The 24,756-nt window shown below is 43.1% G+C and overlaps 1 protein-coding gene across 4 annotated transcripts in view; it reads left to right on the top strand.

Annotated features, from left to right (window-relative positions):
* The window catches only part of cdh13 (cadherin 13, H-cadherin (heart)), a 253,180-nt gene that overhangs the window by 177,365 nt on the left and 51,059 nt on the right, over positions 1 to 24,756 (top strand). For all 4 annotated transcript variants that reach the window (XM_058088198.1, XM_058088197.1, XM_058088200.1 and 1 more), the window contains 3 exons: positions 8,684 to 8,824; positions 19,146 to 19,328; positions 19,390 to 19,643. In XM_058088198.1, coding sequence (XP_057944181.1) covers positions 8,684 to 8,824; positions 19,146 to 19,328; positions 19,390 to 19,643 — 578 coding nt within the window. The remainder of the gene's footprint in view (positions 1 to 8,683; positions 8,825 to 19,145; positions 19,329 to 19,389; positions 19,644 to 24,756) is intronic.

Genomic DNA, 24,756 nt, shown 5'->3' with positions numbered 1-24,756 from the left:
CTCGTATGTGAACTCATTCAGTCCCAACCATTAATCAACAGCAGCCATTTTACTTCATTTTCTAGGTATTGTGTTCGATGCCTAAATGAACATAGAACCTAAAGAAAGACAAGACTCGGTCTTTCATTAGGAAAAAAAAATTGTGTCTCTACTTTTTTGTGTTCTTTAGTAATCAGTAGTCGAACATTGGTACGTTTCAGGAAAATATCAGTTCCTACATACAAATTTCATACCATGAACTATTTACACTTTTGGACCTAAACTGTGTGTACACGTGTGTACCTTACTGTCTCAAGCTATTATCAAATTCTACCACCTTGTGGCTGTTTTCATTGCTAAAAGTGCTCTGAGGTGAAATGCATTAGTGGGGAGTTGCATCATCATCTTATTTTGTCTCTCTTGGGAAAAAACCCCATAAAAGAACGTTGTTGGGATTTGCGTTCGGCATTATAAAATTCAAATAAATACATATTTTGTATTGGATTAGTTAACTGACAAATCCATGCAAACAGAGTTCGAACCCTTGACAGTGAGCACTATTCTAACCACTCGGACACCATTCAGCCCCTCGGTGGTACCTGGAGTAGAAAATGAGACCAGCAAGGAGAAGATTAAATCCAATGCTTCAACTGAACTGAGCAGGGATTTCATTAGATGAGACATCGTCAAGTATTCATTTAATATATGAAGTCATTGATTAAGTCGTCGGTCACTATTCTCCCATGTAATAGAAAAACGTCTTATTTGTGTGATTTTCATTTGATTAAGCATCCGCCTCTCATTTGCAGTACAGTACAAATAAAATCGTGGTAGAATTGAAATGATAGAGTATGAGGCTGGCTTGCAACAGCCGGCAGGAATTCTAAATGTTTTTCACCTTTCTAGCCAAGGACGTCGTCGTCTTCATAGTGTATCAAAAATAAAACATATTGATTGGTTTTTGACGGTAAACTGCCTGGAGTTGTTCTGCCAACGATTTCTTCCTGTTAATAGAGGTAATTTTCCCTCCCTTCTACCTAATGCCGTTTCAAAACTATTTGATTGAGAACCCTACGCAGGACCTTAAAGGGATCCTTTGGTTAGTTCCCTATTTTCACACAATTTAGTCATATGAGCTCTTTCACCTGTTACCCAAACCGTTCCTCTGGTGTGTCAGCTAACAGACCTGAGAGGTCCACCAGGTCGGTGGACCTTGGTGGTCTCTGAAGGTGAGAATCCAAGGTATCATCCTTAGTGACCGTAGCGTACATCAGGACCAATACGAGAGTCATCAACATAAGAATCATAATCAATGTGAGAAGGAAACAACAGGATCAAAATCGGGGATCAGCTGGTGCTTTGACCCAGAGGCGGGGTACACCCTGGAGTGGTTTCCAGCCCACTGCACATCACATATATACAGACAACCTCTCACATTCATGAGACTCTGTCGTCCAGTGGCCCCCGCTGAGGAACTTGCCAAGTGCCCGGGTGTACAGTGGCGTCATTAGGCCTCTTTTAGGGGGGTTTCAGGCCCCCCAAAATGCTCTTAAGCTTAATAATTTGATTTTCTACAAAAAAAAATCTCTGACAAATGTCATATAATAGGACAAAAGTAGGCTAATACTAATACTAATGAAGAAGAATAATGATGATAGTAATAATAATAGGCTAATGAATAATATAATCATGATTATGATACGATTGATGAATGGTTGCAGAGCTTGAACAGCGGTTTTGCAGTGTAGATTGTGTGTACTTGTGTACATTTAATGGTGGCCTAAAACTATTGAGTATCTCTACTAAATCTGTCCAAAAGTGGCAAAGTTAGATCCCGCTTCTTCTTCCTTATTGGGATATTTGGATTTTTTTGGAATGTCTACTACATTCATTCATATCCTGTGCATCTCCAGAACCTAGTGACGCCCCTGATTGATAATATGACAAGTGATGTGTTATGTTTATTACATTAGGGGTGTCAGGAAGGATAATTTTTCCTTTAAATACCAGATGACGCCGTCCAATGTTTGCCGTCTTTTGTTGAACAGGGATACCAATAAAATCGATTGATTGTGGTAGAATCTAGATCAGGGGTCAGCAACCCACGGCTCCAGAGCCGCATGTGGCTCTTCAGCCTCTTTGTTGTGGCTCCCGTCACATTGCTCAAGTATTTTTTTTTAACACCTGAATGGGGAAAATACGCATCTTTGGAAAAAAATCCGACTTTCTGTGAGACCAAGACTACTTGACCAACTCTGAAGTACTTTGATACCCCAAAATTCCCTCCAAATCTGGCAGTCAATCAAAATCTTGGGAGACTCGCAATTCGCTCTGAATGTGAGCACATCTCTCATTCATTCATTCATTTTCTACCGCTTATCCTGACGAGGGTCGCGGGTGGTGCTGGAGCCTATCCCAGCTGTCTTTGGGTGAGAGGCGGGGTACACCCTGGACTGGTGGCCAGCCAATCACAGGGCACATATAGACAAACAACCATTCACACTCACATTCATACCTATGGACAATTTGGAGTCGCTAATTAACCTAGCATGTTTTTGGAATGTGGGAGGAAATCGGAGTACCCGGAGAAAACCCACGCATGCACGGGGAGAACATGCAAACTCCACACAGAGATGGCCGAGGGTGGAATTGAACTCTGGTCTCCTAGCTGTGAGGTCTGCGCGCTAACCACTCGAGCACGTCTCTGCTGTTTTTAAATTATGTTTTACGGCTCCAGTCTATTTTTCTTAGTGAGCCAGGGGGTAAAATGGCTCTTTTGATCGTAAAGGTTGCCGACCCCTGATCTAGATGAAAAGGCTTGAAGCCACAATAGCCGAAGATTCGATGTTTGTGTTCTAACACCCATTATAGTATCTCGTCCAAAAAGGTGTCATAATGAGTCTATCTTCTCTAAGCTGTGTTGTTCCGTTGGAAGATAGATCAGCTTACGGCATAAACGGGAGTTCAGGTGTTGCCTAAACCACACGTGGCTTTTCATATCTGCAGCATGGATTTTTTTCCAATCCTTTTCAAGCGTGTCGTCGTGCGTCTCTACTGAAAGGAAACTTGAAGAACAGCCAATGATTTGATGTGTTGAGCGGACCAGAAAAGGCCAGAGGAGACAAAGCGCCCCCCGCCAATAGGATCAGGAAACCCCACCGATAGCCAAAGTTAATGTAACGTCCCACGTGGCGGCCCATCGTCATTCTGCCTCATTTTCATCTTGTCCTTTTCTTAGCGATGCACCGTTCCTGTCTTTGCTTCCACTCATCCTCTTCTCCCTCCCTGCTTTGTGGAAGGATCACAGCCCTGACTGGAGGGGCTTTGATGAAACCCTTTCAAAGCACAGTGCCGGTCACAAATGTCATTGTCAGATCAGAACTCCTTGGAACAAGACCTGCCATATCATGTGGCGCACTCGGCTTCGGTACCTTTGTTCAATTTCTCATCGGCTCTCGCAAACACATTTGCTCAAGAAAATCACCGGGAAGTCATTTTCAGTAGACTCTGACTTGGGCGAAAAGCCACAATCCTTCAGATTGTTTGACGAGTGAGCGCTTCGTGCTTCGTTAAGTGCTCAAGCACAATACGCAAGCCCCAGCAAGGTTGCTCATGCATAACCACAATGATAGATGATAATTGATCCATCCGTCTATTTCCTACGCCATTTAAGGTTGCAGGGGTGTGCTGGACTTTGGTCAAATCCAAAGTCCACTTTGGATTTCAATGATGCCAGGGAGTCTTTCAGTTTAAACTTCACCGCTCCAGTCCGCCGCGTGACTCCTGAGACATTTTTTTTTTTTTTTGCCGCTCTTGTGAGGCGAGCCTCCAGGATGGTGACGCCAATCAGTAGCCACGTATACATGGAGTCAAATATTCCAATCGCATTGGCTTTATTTGCTCAAAGGAAGAACTGGCAATACGGAGTTATTCCGACAAGTGGAAGAAAAACTCGGGGAAGTCGGTATCATGTTGTTGTTGATGTTTACGTTTTACTGGGCATGCCCCATTGACTATTCTGTTGGATTATAGCGGCACATGTAGACAAGAGATTGGAATATTCCTTTCCATGGATACCATTGTTTTCGGAAAGGTCATTCGGGAAGATTCCATTCGGAATCGGAGGAATGGTGGAAGAAGTCTATAGCTGCTATCGTTCAATAATGATCATCAAAAACAATATTGTTATACTTTACCATATTGGTATTTCATAAGCAGCGTGGAAAGTGAATAAATGATCACATGACTCATGCGGACACATTTCTAATTCTCGTGCTCCCCGCTTGTCCGTCTGTTCAAACACTCCAACGAAGTGTATGGAGGAACCGACGAGGAGCCACAAAGTGAAGGAGGACGGAGACAAGCAGCTCAATCAACACTTTGCCAGTAGATTTGTGACACTCGGAGGCAAAATCCCCACTCGTGCTCACAGCGGCTCCGGCTCTGAGTGGATGGGAACGTTTGTGTGCCAGGTATTGGCAGAGATGTTATAATTGAGTCGAGACTCCACAAAGTCTCATTAAGACGTTGTCCAGAAGAGACCACATGCAATGTGTGTAGACACCACGGGGACTGGAAGCGTCCCACAGCCCAGATCTTCTCCAGCTGGAGGCCAAAGGTGTGCGTTTGTGTCCAAGTGCATTTGTGTGTGTGTGTGTTTTTTTTGTTGCAATTGTGTAATTGTGCATTAGATTCGCAGGTGTGGAGAGCACCATCTGCTTTAGTGTTTGGTCAATCAAACCCTTGTGAGGTTCACTGCAGCCACCAACTACGTGTGACAAACTGTTGATAGGAACACCTGTTTACTGTCTCACACTCTCTTTGAGCTTCCCGGCTTCCCAGAGCTACCGAGTTAATGGATAGAACTTGGGAGGAACCACAGCCGGGGGCTACAATTGTGTGGAACATCAAATTCCCAACACGGTTAAAACTGTTCAAGTTGGGTTTTTTATCCTGTTTGAGTTCATTAGAATGAATTACAGTATTATAAAATGTAGCGTGACTAGTCTAGGGTGTACCCCACCTCAGCGTACCCCGAATGAGGATAAGCGGCATAGAAAATAGATGGATGGGTGTTTAAATAAAATGTACATCTGCTTTTCATAATGAAATTTGCTTTCTTAAAGTGAACCTGCACTTTTTTGGAATTGGAATTGGAATGGTTTAATTTCATTTGAACATGCATCAGATTACAATTGAATGCATCCCATAATCAGTTCCCAGTTCCACATGTCCAAAAAGGAGTAGGAAGAAGCAAAGCTTATTAAATCCTAGCCCTCTTTCTTTCACATCGAGCATTTAGCGTATGCTATTTCCGTCAATAACAGCAGCATAAATAAAGCGGCAACACTTGGGATGGCAAAACATCCCACAACATGGTAAAACATCTTCATAGTCTTCATAGCGAAATTGAGAGCGAGGTCACCGCTGACGTGAACGTCTAGCAAAGTGTTTTTTTGTGTTTTTTTGTGTTAGCTACTACAATAACAATACTAATTTGAAGTCCATTATGTAAATGAAACATTGTTGGCATTTTTTGTGAGGGCACTCGCATCAAAATACTTATTTCCCATGACGTCTGTTGTTAGCTAGCTCATATTAAATCGTTTTCATGCCCAAAAAAGGGAAATAAATATGTTCATGTTTCAAGGATTTTGAATGATGGGCAAAATTAAAAAAGAAAAATGTGCAGTTCCCCTTTAAGAGAGGAACTAGTGATGTTATTTGTGACCTCAACATGTCATTTAAGTAAATAGAGCCTGATTGCGTTTGGGGTTTCTTGCGGAGGTAATCACCAACATCAGCCTGAAGGTGTCTGACGTTGATTGTTAATCTTGGATGGGACTGATTAGGGTGCTGTCAATGTTGAGGACAGGTCCAACTAAAACTAAACTGATTTTCAGCAGCTTGAGGTGACTGAGGTCACCGCAGCATGCCATTAAACAACGTCATCAGCATCAGTGATGAGGTTTTTTTTTGCACAGCCAAAAAAAGAGTGGAAGTCGCTCTTGAAAAATGGACGTTATGCCAATTGATGTTGCCTGACCGCGTTTCTATTGCAACGAGTCTGGAAACCAAGCAGAGTCGTCCTGATTGCCGGACCATAAATGTTCCCGGGAAGGCATCCTGGTTTTACGGGCCTCGTGAAAAGTTTCTCACTATAAGTTTTATTGGAAAAATAAAACAAGCAACAGATCCCTGTGATTACTTTCAACATGTCATAAAAGCTGCTTTACAGAGGCCATAATTCACAACAAAAGAGTGCTCGGTATAAGATTACAATTTCTACAGATGTAAAATGTGCAATCTGACACCATGACACACATTTTGACACATTGTTGTTTTAGGTTCTAAAAAAAAAAAAAAAAGCAAATGTGTCATTTTAACATAAGCTTAACACGTTACCTGCTAATACAAGTACACACATTAAAATGAATGAAGCAGAAATCAAGGAAGCGTGAATCAGAGGGGTTGTATTCGGTCTATTTTGACTTTTTAATGATGTTATAACAGTAGCACGTGTCCCCAGAGCCTGCTTATGGCAAGCACACACAAGAATAATTTATCATCCCCCTCGCTTGTTTGCTCTACTTTTGAGAGAAGAGCGTCTCCATGAAGTCATGAACAAAAAAACTCCTTTCACATGGACTCGAGTCCCCCTTCAGACCCAGACGAGCACGTCTTGTGTATCCAGCCACTACTTCATAGGGGACAGCTTTTTAGAAAAAAAAAAAAAGTAGGCTTCTCTACACATCTTCAAATAAAGCTACAGATGTGGGAGGGGCTCAGATTAGATCCGCTGCTCCTTCACATGGAGAGGATCAAGTTGAGGATGATGATGGATGGAAAGACGCGTACCACATAGTAGCCTAAGCTGACTAGAGATTGTACACAAACCAAGGCAATATTGGGTACATTTTGGACATTAACCAAAACACACAAAGTTTCACGTTATGTTGAAGCCCCTACTAAAGTTGTAAGGGGGAGTTGTCCCAATGAATGACTTTGGACCTCAATGATATTTGGGGTTGTGTCCAAGGTCATAGTCAATGTCAAAAATGCTCATGATAAAGGGTGGGTGAAAAATTGGTAATACACTGTATTTGAAAGCAACCCCTCATTGCTCATAATCCATCCATTTCCTATGGCGCTTATCATCACTAGAGTCGCAGGGGTATGCTGGAGCCTATCCCAGTTGACTTTGGCCAAGAGGGGGTGTGCACCCTGGACTGGTGGCCAGCCAATTGCAGGGCACATATAGCCCAAAATGGTGATTAATCATTCATTCATTCATTTTCTACCGCTTATCCTCACGAGGGTCACAGGCGTGCTGGAGCCTATCCCAGCTGTCTTCGGGCAAGAGGCGGTGCGCAACCTGGACTGGTCGCCAGCCAATCGCAGGGCACATATAGCCCGACATGGTGATTAATCATGATTAATTTATTTGCAATCTGTGATGAAGTTAATCAAAGTTAATCATCTGACAACTGAAGTAAAAAGTTAAACCAGGACAACGCTACTGTAACTTTGATAACAAGCGATGCCGCGTTTAGCGTTAGCTTCTCCCAGAAGCTTCCTGTTATTTGCTAACTTAGCCACACATTCTAGTAGGGAATTCATATATATAATATAAAAGAAATTGAATGGATTTTGTCCACTCAAGTCCCGCACATTATGGAGCATAATTTGGTGAAGTTGGTGCTGAAGCCCAAGAGGAAATCCATTTTAAGGCAAAGCGTCTGGGGAACCGTAGAACGATAAGACCTCATTTTGGATGTAAGAAAAGCCGTCTGTGTTTTGTACAACAAAATACACCGTGGGTTTTCACATCATGCAGAGAAACACAGCGTCCTAAATAAACCTACATGAATAAAAAATGAAATCTACTCTAGTCTCAATAAAAGTCATAATTCAGTTTGATGTAATAAAACCCGGTGACGCATGTTTAATTGTGCTTCATCCTCATTTATGTCATTTTCAGAGAATGCGTTTAGGAGGAAGAGAAAGCAAACATTGCTTCTGCTAAATAATATGGCGTTCATCAAAGAAAGGCGTTTAAAGGTGGATGATTTGTGGGGGTTATTATCAGTGTTAGTTGGGATTAATCTGGTCTTTGCAGCGTAATGGGCTACGATGTTTTACTGGCTTCTCGGATTACCTGCCTCAGCACTTTCTGTCAGAGGATGATGTTTCTTTGCTGTGTTAGAGTCTGGACGTTCTGCGGATGTAATGGATTCCGGCGTATATTGGGAGGCCGTATATCACATTTTCATTGCCATGTTTACAGTCGGTGTTTTTATAACTAGCGTTCTGGGGCTATAATTCAGGCTTGTACGGCGTATTAGAAAAGCAATATGAGTCTGTGTCATGTGGGAGATGGAGTCGCCAGCGATGCCTCGTCATGGCAGTTAGCATCTAACACATCTGAGAGGCTGGATTATGAAAATCAATTAAGCATGCAAAACCTTTACCATCGATATTCCCGACTAGGGCTGCAACTAGCACTTATTGTCATCGATTAATCGGAAGTTTGTTGTTTCGATTAGTTGAGTCATCGGTTATGCCCACAACGGACCAAATCAATACAAAACAACACTTGAGTCAGCTTCTGCAGACTAAAAGATCTAGCTGGATTACCGGTTAGGAACCAAGTGTGATATTAAGATAGCAAATTCTCTAACCGGGATGTAACTGTGTTTTCCAGACTCTTCCAACCACAACATATGAGCTCGAGATCGTGGCCAAGGACATGGCGGGAAGTGAAGTGGGCCTGACAGGAACGGCCACAGCGACCATTACCATCACAGACAAGAACGACCACGCTCCTGAGTTCACACATCCTCTGGTGAGAAAGATTGTTTTTCTACTTCCTTTGCCGGGATTCTTTCTCGTATCCATTTTCCACGAGGTAGCTGCAGAGTGTGGGAATTGTTTGGCCACCCCTAAACGGAGGTCCAATTTCAAGCTCAGTTAGAGCGAGCTGATGGCCACATTTCAACGTCCTGATAACCAAGATTGAAACATGTAGCGCAGGTTGAGCATTTTTATGTCGTCATTTGGGCAATTACTTTGATGAACGATCAACGATAAGACCTTTGACCTTCGATAAGACGATTGTATCTGCTGAAATCAGTTGTCGATAACGTTGCTAAGATTGTTAAAAAACTGTAAAGTACCGCACTGTGACACAAGTGTTATTTAATGCCGTAAAGTCCGTATATTGCAGCCTCACGGAAAACCTTCCTACCTTCCTACACATGAACATGCTTGTTTACACCCACTCAAGTGCATATCCGTATGACCTTGACGTTCTTGGATGGAAAAAGTGTTTCTGTGGAATATAAGCTCCAAGTAAGCTCAGCAAGAATCACAGAGTGTGCAAATAATGCATTTGACAAATAACAAGACATGTTAATAATTGGCCGATATGGGTGCACGGGCGAGATAAGGGAATCAGGAGCAGGAGTGGGCGGAGATGCGCTTTGTTTAGTCAGCAATGCCTCCAGGCGATTGCAAGAGACTAAACCTGCCTGATGGCCATAATCTACAAAAATGGTGGATACAATTTTGGGAAAAAAAAGCTTGCAATCAATTCAACGATGGAGGCCACCCAGCTAGCATGGCGCTAGAGAATGAATGAATGAATGAATGATGGATAAACAGCCGCTGCCCTTCCTGTGCCTCAAGGTGCACTTGTATCTCTGATGTTCCGCGGTTGTTAATGGAAACGCCCACAGATGTGATCCGTTTTGGAGAAACATCACACTTTGCCCCACCCGAAACTCCCTGGAAGCTCTCCCATGATGCATTGGGATGTCAGGGGCGCTTGTAAGGAGCACAGCTCAAAGGCTCAGCCGGGCCGGTCGGAGTGCGGCGAGTCCGTGTCCCAGTTAATGTTGTCATTTCTCACTGGGAAGGGAATCGGTCCACGGCAGAGAGAGATGGACCTTTTAAAAAGGAAGTGTTTGGAAGTGCTTTATGTTCCCAATATAAATCCTTTCACAATTCACAATGGCTTCCGAGCCGCCCATGCATTATTGATGACTCCTCAGCTGTCCGCCAGCATATGTTTATTTGGAACTACGTCTGGCCACCATTTGTATTGATGACACACTCTGGCTTTATCAATTATTCAAATATGCATTCCAGCATCAACTTCCAAAATTCATTCACTCCAAAATACTGGAATTTTTCAAGACATTCTGCAAAGAACATTCAAGTTCAGTCTTGGAGACCAGCAAGACCAGCATAGGTTTTGTTTTTGTGGTGGTATGCTGGACTGGAGACCAGCATTCCATCAGGAAAACACAACATATGATGGTCTATGCTGGTCTCTAGCTGGTCTCCAGACCAGCGTTCCAGCACACGTTTTTTTTTTTTGTGCTGGTAAGGTGGACTGAAGACCAGTGTACCAGTAGGGAACCACAACATATGATGGTCTATGCTGGTCTCCAGCTGGTCTCCAGACCAGCGTACCAGCACACGTTTTGTTTTTGTGCTGGTAAGGTGGACTGAAGACCAGTGTACCAGTAAGAAACCACAACATATGCTCGTCTATGTTGGTCTATGCTGGTCTCTAGCTGGTCTCCAGACCAGCGTTCCAGCACACGTTTTTTTTTTTGTGCTGGTAAGGTGGACTGAAGACCAGTGTACCAGTAGGGAACCACAACATATGATGGTCTATGCTGGTCTGGAGACCAGCATACCAGCATGAGAAAACAACATATGCTGGTCTATGCTGGTAGCTGGTCTCCAGACCGGCGTACCAGCACACGTTTTGTTTTTGTGCTGGTATGCTGGACTGGAGACCAGTGTACCAGTAGGGAACCACAACATATGCTGGTCTATGCTGGTCTCCAGCTGGTCTCCAGGCCAGCATACCAGCAGGAGAAAACAACATATGCTGGTCTATGCTGGTAGCTGGTCTCCAGACCAGCGTACCAGCACACGTTTTGTTTTTGTGCTGGTAAGGTGGACTGAAGACCAGTGTACCAGTAGGGAACCACAACATATGCTGGTCTATGCTGGTCTCCAGCTGGTCTCCAGACCAGCATACCAGCATGAAAAAACAACATATGCTGGTAGCTGGTCTCCAGACCAGCGTACCAGCACACGTTTTGTTTTTGTGCTGGTATGCTGGACTGGAGACCAGTGTACCAGTAGGAAACCACAACATATGTTGGTCTATGCTGGTCTCCAGCTGGTCTCCAGACCAGCATACCAGCATGAGAAAACAACATATGCTGGTAGCTGGTCTCCAGACCAGCGTACCAGCACACATTTTGTTTTTGTGCTGGTATGCTGGACTGGAGACCAGTGTAACAGTAGGGAACCACAACATATGCTGGTCTATGTTGGTCTATGCTGGTCTCCAGCTGGTCTCCAGACCAGCATGATAAAACAACATATGCTGGTCATACCAGTAGCTGGTCTATGGTGTTTTTATCAGCAGGTGCAGAAACGAGAAAGATTGTGGATGGCTAATATTCCCCCAGAAGAGCAGTTTCCTTTGGCCTTAATCTGTGGTCATGATCGTCTTTCCCTACACATGAATATCCTGATCCGCTTGCTCAGGTTGCACATCTCAGCTCTTAGCTAATTCCACGGTAGGAATGTCTTGCTGTGGGTATTTCCCCTTCACTCCTCAAAACAAGATGCCGACGGACCTTATCGCTCCTGTCACTCAACCTTCACGACAACCAGAGAGACGTTCCTATGACTATTTCTAATACTTGGCCTGAAACGCCCCAAAATGTTCTCCTGTATGAAGACCCGGACAATATGCTGGGCCTGCAATCCAGCTGTCCCGTGGATAAAGATGTTAGCGGTGATGGATGCGGCATCGTGTACGGGGAAGCGCGGCCCGTCAGCACAGGCCTGTCTGGGGGAATGGAGAAACAGGTTTTGCGGATTAGTGTGGGGAGTGCATGATTGCTTCAGTAGTTGGGATACACACATTCCTGTCTCTGGGTGACGCCGGAGCACAGTTGACCAGAAATACGCCTCCAAAAAAAAGCCAATAGGAAAGGATTTGTGGGCTGGATGTCAAGGCAAGGAGAGACTTATAGAGGATGACATGCATTCTTGTGTGTGTGTGTGTGTGTGTGTGTGTGTGTGTGTGTGTGTGTTTTGTTTTTTTAATACTGCTGTCCATCAGTCACTCAAGTTGGTTTCTGGGTACATTTTCAAAACTAACTTTATCCACCAAGGACTGCATGCAGAAAACATTCAGCATGTGGGGGCCACTCTGATGTTTTTAACCTTGTTGTAGGTCAGGATATGCTAAGCTAGCATTGCAGCTTTGAAAACCTGACTTTTCCCAAGTGGTTGTTCCTCACACAAAGTCTTTTGGTATCTCCCAGAGGCCAACGTTACACTTTGAAAAGTCTGCTTCTTACCATTCATTTTCTACTGCTTATCCTCATGAGGGTCGCGGGGGTGCTGGAGCCTATCCCAGTTGTCTTGGGGCGAGAGGCTGGTGGCCAGCCAATCCCAGGGCACATATAGACAAACAACCATTCACACTCACATTCATACCTATGGACAATTTGGTGTGGCTAATTAACCTAGCATGTTTTTGGAATGGGGGAGGATGATGCCCGAGCATGGAATCGAACTCGGGTACTTCTAACCAATTCAGTATATTTAAAGAAAACATGCCTATGGACATGAACATTCATACCTATGGACAATATGGAGTGGCTAATTAACCTAGCATGTTTTTGGAATGTGGGAGGATGATGCCCAAGCATGGAATCGAACTCGGGTGCCTCTAACCATTCATTCATTCATTCATTCATTTTCTACCGCTTATCCTCACGAGGGTCGTGGGGGTGCTGGAGCCTATCCCAGTTGTCTTGGGGCAAGAGGCTGGTGGCCAGCCAATCCCAGGGCACATATAGACAAACAACCATTCACACTCATATTCATACCTATGGACGATTTGGAGTGGCTAATTAACCTAGCATGTTTTTGGAATGTGGGAGGATGATGCCCGAGCATGGAATCGAACTCGGGTGCCTCTAACCATTCATTCATTCATTTTCTACCGCTTATCCTCATGAGGGTCACGGGGGTGCTGGAGCCTATCCCAGCTGTCTTCGGGCAAGAATCGGGGTACACCCTGGACTGGTGGCCAGCCAATCACAGGACACATATAGACAAACAACCATTCACACTCACATTTATACCTATGGACAATTTGGAGTGGCTAATTAACCTAGCATGTTTTTGGAATGGGGGAGGATGATGCCCGAGCATGAAATCGAACTCGGGTGCTTCTAACCATTCATTCATTCATTCATTCATTTTCTACCGCTTATCCTCACGAGGGTCATGGGGGTGCTGGAGCCTATCCCAGTTGTCTTGGGGCGAGAGGCTGGTGGCCAGCCAATCCCAGGGCACATATAGACAAACAACCATTCACACTAACATTCATACCTATGGACAATTTGGAGTGGCTAATTAACCTAGCATGTTTTTGGAATGTGGGAGGATGATGCCCGAGCATGGAATCAAACTCGGGTGCCTCTAACCATTCATTCATTCATTCATTCATTTTCTACCGCTTATCCTCACGAGGGTCACGGGGGTGCTGGAGCCTATCCCAGCTGTCTTGGGGCGAGAATCGGGGTCCACCCTGGACTGGTGGCCAGCCAATCCCAGGGCACATATAGACAAACAACCATTCACACTCACATATGTGACACCTATGGACAATTTGGAGTGGCTAATTAACCTAGCATGTTTTTGGAATGTGGGAGGATGATGCCTGAGCATGGAATCGAACTCGGGTGCCTCTAACCATTCATTCATTCATTCATTTTCTACCGCTTATCCTCACGAGGGTCGTGGGGGGTGCTGGAGCCTATCCCAGCTGTCTTCGGGTGAGAATCAGGGTCCACCCTGGACTGGTGGCCAGCCAATCACAGGGCACATATAGACAAACAACCATTCACACTCACATATGTGACACCTATGGACAATTTGGAGTGGCTAATTAACCTAGCATGTTTTTGGAATGTGGGAGGATAATGCCCGAGCATGGAATCGAACTCAGGTGCTTTTAACCAATTCAGTATATTTAAAGACAACATGGTCGACATCCCATAAAATTGTAAGATTCCTGTAAGAATCAAAAAGTTTTTTCATGAAAACCTTGTACTCGTTTCATGTGACACCTATCCTTCTTCATGATGTTCCCAAGCAGGCCGAGTTCACTTTTATTTTTAGATTATGCCGCAAGCACTTAAGACACGGCTGCTTTTAGGGAACCTGGACTGTATTCCTAAAATGATGTTGTGTTTTTTTCTCCAAATGTAAACACAGCGGGACGTCCGTGTCTGCTGCACAACACCAGTTCTTAAATCACGTCTTTGTTGAGTAAATTTGTGTTTCTTATTTTTGCTTGATTGTGACTCGTACATGTTATGAAGGCTGTCATGTCAAATCTGCTTTGCCGAACGTCACATTCCACAAAAAGCTTTTCTCTAATACGATATAGGAGGCTTCTGTCTTTCTCCATCTCCTTCAATCATGTCTAAATAACTAAACCAAAAAACAATGGGGTATTTGGGGATAAACCTTTCTCTCTCCGTTGGTTATGGGAAAGCTTTGTTGGCTCCATCTTGGACTTTTTTTGGTTTCTTTGCCAGAATGCCTCTTCAAATCACCAATTTTTGCAAGGTTAGATAAGTCCATTTAAGTTTAGAAAGATTAAATAAACATGGAGACAATGGAACCTGCTGAAATCTGAATGCTACCACACTCAAGAAGAACCACATAATCTGCGGCCGTATACATATATTACATATATGTAATTTATGTAATATATTGCATTGCACCAATACATACACTACCGCTCAAAAGTTTGGGATCGCTTGGAAATGTTTTTGTACAATCTGAGATATGTATTATTGTGTACTATTTATGTACTACTGCCAGGTGACGACCTGTGAGGCGTCTTTGTCTTAAACTACACACTCTCAGATATTTGTCTGCAGCGTTTTTCTGTCCTTGTTAGACCCAGTTTGTGCTGTTAGTTTTAGTTTAGATTTTTAGATGTATTTTCTAATCATCTATTAGCCTTATAAAATGATGAACTTGGATTAGCAGCCATACCAGGAGATTGATGCAGAGGACTGACAGTTGTTGATAGTAGGCCTCGATGCAAAAATGTACATCCGTCTTTCAAAATCATCTCATTCATTTTAATTGTTTGTGAAATACACGAAAATGTGTTTTTGTTTGGAAAACAAAGAAATTTGCAAGTGATCCCAAACTTTTGAGCGGTAGTGTAGTGGGCAAAGAATGCCAGTTGGCCAAGAAAAATGCATTTCAAAGCTGTATGGAAAATACGAGGCAATTTGCAAAGCACTGTTAAAGAGCAGTTTGTGTTTGGTGCCACAAGTGACAGATGTGTTCTTTTTCAGTTTCGCGTTGCTTCTGTCTTTTGTCAGAATCCGAGGCTGCACGAGGTGTTGTTGACAGTGTTGAATGGAAGCTTTGTCAAAACACGCCAGCTTTTTCTCATGCAGATGTTGACTGTTTTCCATCATATTGCACTCCAACTGAAGTCGAGTGCAAACAACAGTCATCGCCACGCTGGTAAATAATTCATCTAGTTATCTTTTGGCTCATCTGCATCTCGACGACTGGCACTGATACTGTCACAATGCTGTCAAATTGGAGCTGGAAGCACAAGAGGCCGACGATTGAATTGTTTTGTGTCTCGCTGCACATCACCATCCTTTGCTCATCCAATCGGGAGTCAGATCACAGTCTAGATCAGGGGTGGGCAAACTTTTTGACTCGCGGGCCGCATTGATTTAACAAAAGGGGGAGGGGGGGCAGACTATATATTTTACACGTAACAGTCCACCTGGTTATTATTGTATCTGTAAAAGTGTCATGCAATCTGCTATTATTATTTATTATTTTATATTTATATTTAAATATTTTATATTTTAATATTTTTATTTTAATATTTTATATTTTAATATTTTATATTTTAATATTTTATATTTTAATATTTTAATATTTTAATATTTTAATATTTTTATTTTAATATTTTATATTTTAATATTTTATATTTTAATATTTAATATTTTAATATTTAATATTTTAATATTTTAATATTTTAATATTTTAATATTTTATATTTTAATATTTTATATTTTAATATTTTTATTTTAATATTTTATATTTTAATATTTTATATTTTAATATTTTATATTTTATATTTTATATTTTAATATTTTAAAATTTATTATTATTATTATTATTATCATCATTATGCTTGTGTCCCTTTTTTCAGGAGCACTTTGTAAACAACAGACCACATCAAATAACAAAATTGATAAAACCATCAAAAGGTTGGCTCAAGCCATGATGCCAGTTCGTATGTTGAGTTTAAATGAAATACTTTGGAAAGAACGGACGGGCCGTATCCAAACACTTGGCGGGCCGGATGTGGCCCCCGGGCCGTAGTTTGCCCACCCCTGGTCTAGATGCATCCACGGATTTACAGTCGGATATTTAAAACTCGTACAAGGCTTCGGAGCTGCAGGTTGTTGACCCCTCCAATGCCTGTCCCGAGTGTTGGTAGCGTTGGCGCTATAACGAGAGCTACTAGAGTTCACTGGTACGTGAAGGGGAAGAGCTGAGAAGATTAAACTTGAGCATTCGCTCAGAAGATGGTTGTTCTGAGTTCTGGTTGTTTGTGTAATTTCATAACTGGAAAAAACCCAAATGTTGTCTTGGTTTTAGGACCCCAAGGCAGACATGCAGTTTGCTCGTTAGTGATTCCATTCTGGTCTCTCGTTTGATTTTTTTGGTCATTGTAGGCGAGCACCTGAGTAAAGTAGTCCGGTATTTCCCTCCAGTCTTTCAGGTGACTGGTTGCTTTGTACTCCGTGGGACCTTATCAGCATCGGGCCACGGGGACGGCGGCCACATCACTGACGACATTTCCTCCAACCGCATGAGTGCCCCACTTGATTAAACCCGGTCCCAGCAGCTACCGGCGTGGGGGGGTTCTGCTGCTGGCTGAGATGAGGCTGGGGAAGGGTTGCGACGGGGAGGGGGTCCTGTCTTGTCTTCATATGACAGGGCTTGTGGAAGCGACTTATGCAGGTTTTCAGGACAAAAGGACCAACAAACTGAACGTACTTCTTGAAGAACATTGTGTTTCTCTCCTGTGGGCATTAACTGACTGAACGCTTCTAAGTGCTTTAAACAAGCAGCGGATAAATAAAGGAAAAGATAAAGACAAAATCAATGTTTGTCTCTCCCCAGACGAATGAATGCTTTTCAGTGGCGTGTAGCTTTAAGAAGGTAATCTGTGAAGCAACAATACCGTGGGCTGACAAGAGATGCATTAATCGAGATGGGGGCTGCGCTCTTGTTAAGTAGGCTGCTTTGGTGTTTGAAAGATTACACTGTAAGCTCTGACACTATAATGGTGCTGACACAAACAAACAAACACGCCGACGGAGAAAGGCCTTCACCTGGACAAGTCTTACTCTTGGTGGCTTTTCTTGGCGGACTGCTTTGCTAGTACATTGATTCAATAGACCAGGGGTGCTCACACTTTTTCAGCATGCGAGCTACTTTTAAAATGAGCGAGTCAAAATGATCTACCCACTACAAAAATGCAAAACATCTATTTATTTTCAAATGTATTGAGGATTATTTGTACGTACAATGTATGTTGATGTACCTTACATAACCAAATGAGCCAATATTGCAAAACACACATAATTAACTATTAACATTTTTTGTAATTACCTGAGTTTACTTTGATGACTTGCACTGAATTGAACCAGCCAGGGATGCATAGTCCGGACAGTAGCTGCTGATAGCCAGCCTCAAGCACACTTCCAAATGTTTATCGGTCATGGATAATATCCGTATCACAATATCCGTATAATATTCCATATCCGTATGGAAGTGATATGTTTTTGCCTTTTTACTTGGTCCAGTTTTTGCCTTTTTACTTGGTCCAGCTCCTTCACTCATTTTAGTGACCATAAACTTTAGCGAGGGCTTTAAAATCTCGCAATTCGCCGACTAGCTTAGCACTTTGCATCGTTGTTTACGCATGAGCGGTGACCTAAAGGTCAAAATTCAGTTGTCATCTGACTGGTTGTCCTGTATGTCAATCAAGTAACGGGGATGGATGATAGGCTGACATCGTAAGTTCTGCTGCACTTAGAGACGTTGTTTGATTTGATTGGTCGCCCGAAGGGCAACATTCAGTTGTCATCTGAATGGCTGCCCTGTATGTCAATCAAGTGACGGCATTGATGCTGGGATGATATTTTTTTAATGTCACGCCGCGATCGACCAGCGATCGACCAGTACCACCTCCGCGATCGACCGGTAGATCGTGATCGACTTAATGAGCACCCCTGCAATAGACTGTTGACCAAAAGGAAGGGGTACTTCCTGGTTCATGTCAGAGTTTGCAGTATGTCGACATATGATACGCATCTTCCAGCAAGACCAACATCTAACAGGATGCACCATGAGTGAACTTGAACATTGACAATCAATCCGAGTGCAGTAGTACTTTGGTTTTGGTTCTTCATCCGCTTCAAAGGATCAGTCGAAAACCAAATCTCACTAAAACCAAAACATTTTTCATTCATTCATTTTCTACCATTTATCACCACGAGGGTCACTGGGGATGCTGGAGCCTATTCCAGCTGTCTTTGGGTGAGAGGCGGAGTCCACCCTGGGACAGCCAATCCCAGGGCACATATAGACAAACAACCATTCACACTCACATTCATATCTATGGACAATTTGGAGTGGCTAATTAACCTAGCATGTTTTTGGAATGTGGGAGGAAACCGGAGTACCCGGAGAACATGTAAACTCCAAGGGTGGAATTGAACTGGAGTGTCCTAGTTGTGAGGTCTGCGTGCTAACCACTCGACCACCGTGCCCCAAAGCATTTTTCTTAATAAAAAATAATGCAAAACCAATTACACGGAATTGGAACCTAGTAGTAGGTCGTACAAAAGTTATTTCCATTGAAAAATGTACTATTACCAAGGTACCGCTGTATTGAATAGTGATATTTTATAACTATAAAACTACAATATCATTGTATCGTTCGCTTTTGGTATCTTATGGTGATTTCGGTGTTTGTGCGTCTGCAGTTCGAAGCCTACGTCTACGAGGGCTCGACCGGCGTGGTGGTGAACCTGACAGTGGATGATAGAGATGACCCAGCCACGGGCGCATGGAGGGCGGTCTACTCCATAATCAACGGAGATCCCACACGGAGCTTTGAGATTCAAACCAACCCAGACAATAACGAGGGAATGCTGTCCGTCATCAAGGTAGAATTTATTTACAAAGATAAATATGATTTGTATGAATAATCTCCATTTCTCTGTTCAGCCTCTGGATTATGAAGGCACTGCGTTCCATAAGATCTACATCAAAGTGGAGAACGAGGACCTTCTGGTTCCCGATGTCGGCTACGGCCCCAGTTCTACAGCAACCGTTCAAGTCAGAGTTTTGGACATTAATGAAGGTCCGGTCTTCTTCCCTGACCCGCTGATCGTCACCAGGATGGAAAACATTCCGGTGGAAAGCTTTGTAGCCGCTCTCAATGCCACCGACCCGGACACGTTACAGTTACAAAGCGTCAGGTAAGGAGTGACAACTTCTATTCGTACTGATTGAGTCTAGTATTCTTTCCTGGGAGTATTTAAGGTCAATCATCCTACTCTCAAGTCTCACTGTGTACTTTACCCATAATGCCTTTTTCCTAAAGAAAGCAACAGAATGCGGGCTACTCTTCATTGGTTTCATTGGCTTCTTAATTCCATCCTCTGTTTCTACCATTGTAATTATATCACATTTACAAATAGACTTAACTAAACGCAGGGGTGTAGTAATGACCCAAGAAAATAAAACCGCTGGATTGTGACATTGCTGCTCAAATAATTGAGACGGCTTTATGTGCCGTAAAGTAGAGACGATGTCGGTATCAAACAGCACATAATGCAAAGTTGTTCCGCAGGAGACTCTGGAGATGTCGTGATTTGCATACCGAGATTTGATAAGTGGCCGCCTGACAGGGCTGTAAAAAAGCCTAAATGCCCACAGTACAATAAACGATGAATTTAAATTCTGGTCTGTAATATCAACATCAATATTTGAACTCCCAGTTTTTGTTTTATGTTCATTTCCTACTGAAACAAATCGTTTTTACAAGCGGTTCCTTTTACTGACTCAAATTCCTATGAGTCACTCATTGAATGAACAGGGTACTTGATTCGTTTGAGTCAACCATCGTCAAGAAACCTGCACTCAGACTTTGTTTGGCAGCTGACCTATTGGTGCTGGACGAGCACCCATGAGTCGGTGAACTCGAGTCTTCTTTGAAGAACTGAGTCACTGAAACCTGAGTCTTGGTCGAGCACCCATGAGTCAGTGAACTCGAGTCTTCATTGAACAACTCTGAGTCACTGAAACCTGAGTCATGGTCAAGCACACGTGAGTTAGCAAAAACTGAGTCTTGGTCGAGCACCCATGAGTCGGTGAACTTGAGTCTTCATTGAACAACTCTGAGTCACTGAAACCTGAGTCTTGGTCAAGCACACGTGAGTTAGCAAAAACTGAGTCTTGGTCGAGCACCCATGAGTCGGTGAACTCGAGTCTTCTTTGAAGAACTGAGTCACTGAAACCTGAGTCTTGGTCAAGCACACGTGAGTTAGCAAAAACTGAGTCTTGGTCGAGCACCCATGAGTCGGTGAACTTGAGTCTTCATTGAACAACTCTGAGTCACTGAAACCTGAGTCTTGGTCAAGCACACGTGAGTTAGCAAAAACTGAGTCTTGGTCGAGCACCCATGAGTCGGTGAACTTGAGTCTTCATTGAACAACTCTGAGTCACTGAAATGGGAGTCTTGGTTGAGCACACGTGAGTTAGCAAAAACTGAGTCTTGGTCGAGCACCCATGAGTCAGTGAACTCGAGTCTTCTTTGAACAACTCTGAGTCACTGAAACTTGAGTCTTGGTCGAGCACACGTGAGTTAGCAAAAACTGAGTCTTGGTCGAGTACCCATGAGTCGGTGAACTTGAGTCTTCTTTGAAGAACTCTGAGTCACTGAAACTTGAGTCTTGGTCGAGCACACGTGAGTTAGCAAAAACTGAGTCTTGGTCGAGCACCCATGAGTCGGTGAACTTGAGTCTTCTTTGAACAACTCTGAGTCACTGAAACTTGAGTCTTGGTCGAGCACACGTGAGTTAGCAAAAACTGAGTCTTGGTCGAGCACCCATGAGTCTGTGAATGTGGGTCTTCTTCAGGCACCTGTGAATCAGTGAAACTTGAGTCCTCATTGAGCACACCCTAGTCAGTGGAACTCGAGGCTTCGGGTTCTGTAAAGCATCTGACTTTCTAGAAAAGTGCCATACAAATAAAATTATTATTATTATTGAGCGTTCTTTGAGCCGCCGTGAGTCAGTGAAACTCAAATGTTGGTTGCACACGCCTGAGTCGGTGAAACTGGAGTTCCTTGTCCAGCGTTCGTACGTCAGTGAAACTTGAGTCTCCATCCAGCATGCATGAGTCCATGAAACTTGAGTCTTTGTTGAATTCTTGTGAGTCAGTGAAAGTCAAGGCTTTGTCAAGTCAAACTGGAGGCATTGTTGAGCGAACTTGAATCTTCTTCAAGCACCCATGAGTCTCTGAAACTTGAGTGAAATTTGAGTCTTTGTCGAGCAACCACGAGTCAGTGGAACCCGAGTCCTTGTCAAGCACCCATGAGTCGGTGATACTCGAACCTTCATCCAGTGAGGATAAAGGGAGTTGATTTGAATAAAAGACCAGATGTGTGGCTTTTTCCACGGCACTAATAAATAATAATAATTAATAACATGTTATTTGGTTTCCTTTTTAGCTAGCAGTAGCAGGGGCGAGTAAGTGAACAAGGACAAGCAGCAGCGAGTCTCCATTGAGTAAAAAAACAAACTTGTTGATGATGTGCACACCTCTCGTTGACACGGGAAAACGTTATCAGCACAAACAATGGATATGTTTGAATTTCTTATCGCCAGTAACGCTTCAACACTCAAATGATGATGCTTGAATTCCAATGACGAAACTTTCCTTTCCTGAAAGGCATTTTAAACTTCAGACTAGCGCTATCAAAACATCATTTCTATGTGAAGTCCTTGGGTGCGTGGAGGTTACGCATACGTCCATCTTCCTTGGTTGTATTGTCTCCCCCCGCTCCCTGACATCGTGCTTGTAGCTGCGACACGGTCATGCCAGAGCTGCGACCTGCAGAGGCGGGCCGAGGACAGGAAACAGGAAGACCAAGGGAATGGAATATGAAGAAGAAAGTGGAGTTGACTTTTAACTCTGCTGCCTCGGATGCGTGTACATAAATGTGCCGGCGTGTTTGCTTGTGTTTGTGTGTCTGCCCCGGGATTTGCAGGTTAAATGCATTTGCCACGGAACACAATCCGTCTGAGCCCGGGATCAGAGCCTGTGGCATTCAGAGGCAAAGCACGTCCATATGGAATTTTAAGTGTATATTTTTCACACGTCTTATTAAAATTAGCCCTCACCGAGCATGTTAATTGTGCGAGGTGTGATCAATAAAGCACCTGTGCCAAGTCTTACATGACAGCTTGATGGCCTTTTGCGATGGAGAACGGAGGCGCCAAAGACGCCAAATGTCACAGCAGGAACTCCTGCGTTTCAAACATTTCAATTCAATGAGGCGACAAAACGTACTTTTCACAGGAATACTGTCACCCAGCTCCTCCTGTGATACGTATTAATTGTGGCAGTCATCCCGTCTCTCCAACCTGCCGGCGTGCCGTTTGTGACATTTCTCGGTCCCAGTCAGGCAGATTACCATTCCAGGGGGAGATGCATAATAAAATACTTGCTATGCTAATTTAACTAATTTTATCATTGTGGGTGGCATTTTACTCGCTGCCAAATTGCAGGGGGTGCAATTAAACAGAGTATATTGTATAATATATAGTGAGAGCGTGAGATCGGAGAAGTTCAGGCCATTACGTGTCATTAATAGAACAAGCGTTTCATAACTAACTACTGCCATAACACAGTTATCCTGCAATATATTTGTAAATCTGTAATTACTACAATGCGGTCTTTACGAAGAAATTGGTTTATTTAATGTGTGAGTTTTTTCTTATGAAGGATGAGCACAATTAGCGGATGAACTGATGGATGATAATTGTGTGGAATAAAGGCAATTATCTTGAATCAAGCGAGGCCCAAAGGAGTGCAGTACTTGGCGTAGTCAGGATACTTTAGAAGGAGTTGGTGGACGGTTTAAAGGGGCGGCATCATCAACTACTAATACCGTGAGTTTGTTTTGATAGAATAGGCCATAAATCATATTCATCAACAAACAAACATAATAAGCAGGCTCTGTAATGGGGTCAATTACAATGTCATCCGCCTCCAATGCAAAGTATCTTCACATGAAATTCATATCTGGCTTATGGAGAAGATGAGTTGATGAGTTGAAGACATTTTTTTAAAGGCACAAACTGCGAGGTTGCCGGCAAGAATCGATGTCGCTCAAAGAGGATTGTTGTATATTCCGATGCCAACGATGCCTAAAAAAGCCGCCATGGGCGTGTATGTGGATGCATGGATTAAAAAGTTAATATAATAATAATAATAATAATAATAATACATTTTTATTTGTATATGAAGAAATACACTGTGTAGAAGAGTTGAGTAAAAAACTGATGCATTAAAATACAACATTGAAAACGGATTTAAACAGGTGGGTCCACCCGGAGGGCGGGGGCAGCGATGGAGAAGCTCGGTCTTCCAGGGCAGTGCCAGGAGCTTGGAGTCCAAGGGGGATCGTGTGGATGGAGGAGGTCTGTGAGATATGGGGGGGTCAAACTGTGGAGAGCTTTGTAGGTGATGAGAAGGACTTTGAAATGGATCCGTTGGGGGACGGGAAGCCAGTGGAGGTTTTTAAGGACCGGGGTGATGTGTTCACGGGAGTTCTGAATATATTGCGGTTTATTGAGGGTCTTGGATGTAGTACCGTAGAGAATACTGTTGCAGTAGTCCATTCCGGATGTGATAAAATATGTGTAAAATATGTGATATGTCATTTTAATGATGCTTAGCATGGAGGCCACAACATTTGGTTCAGGAGGGATTTGTGTCATCTTTAGGTCCGTTTCCTTCAGTTTGATGAGAGTACCGAAAACGAACATGACATCAGGTAGAGACGAGTGCTAATGCGAGACGCCCAGAGTTTGATCCATTTATCGGTATCTGCGTGAGAATTGAGGAAATACACTTTCGGGGCGTTTTGCACCTTGAAATTTAGTGTAAGAGTTTACTCTGAAAGTAAGCTTGTCGGAATCTTAAATGTCACGCTCCTCAAGTGCCAACCTAGTGGGCTGTGAAGTGAGGAGCCCGTAATTAGACGTGTCATCAGGAAAGTTTGGGGACTTTAATTAGGTCTCTTTTTCTGTGGGAGGTTGTCTTTGGAAATGTTGAATACCTATTTACATTCGGCTAATTGATACCTGATGAGGAAACTGGACTCTTTCCAGTCAACTTTGGGGTGTCGTTTGAACTCAGTGAACAGACGAGGCCAACGCAAAGCAGAGTTGATGTCAAAAATACTACAATGTTTCATATTTTCTGTGAAAAATATGAACATGTGGTAATTGAAAGTGCAGTTATTTACAGTATTTATATTGGATAATGTTCATTCATTCATTTTCTACCGTTTATCCTCAC

The sequence above is a fragment of the Doryrhamphus excisus genome, chromosome 11 (genome assembly GCF_030265055.1).
Source record: "Doryrhamphus excisus isolate RoL2022-K1 chromosome 11, RoL_Dexc_1.0, whole genome shotgun sequence".
In the NCBI taxonomy this organism is placed as follows: Eukaryota; Metazoa; Chordata; class Actinopteri; order Syngnathiformes; family Syngnathidae; genus Doryrhamphus; species Doryrhamphus excisus.
This window is presented reverse-complemented; position numbering and strand designations above follow the sequence as displayed.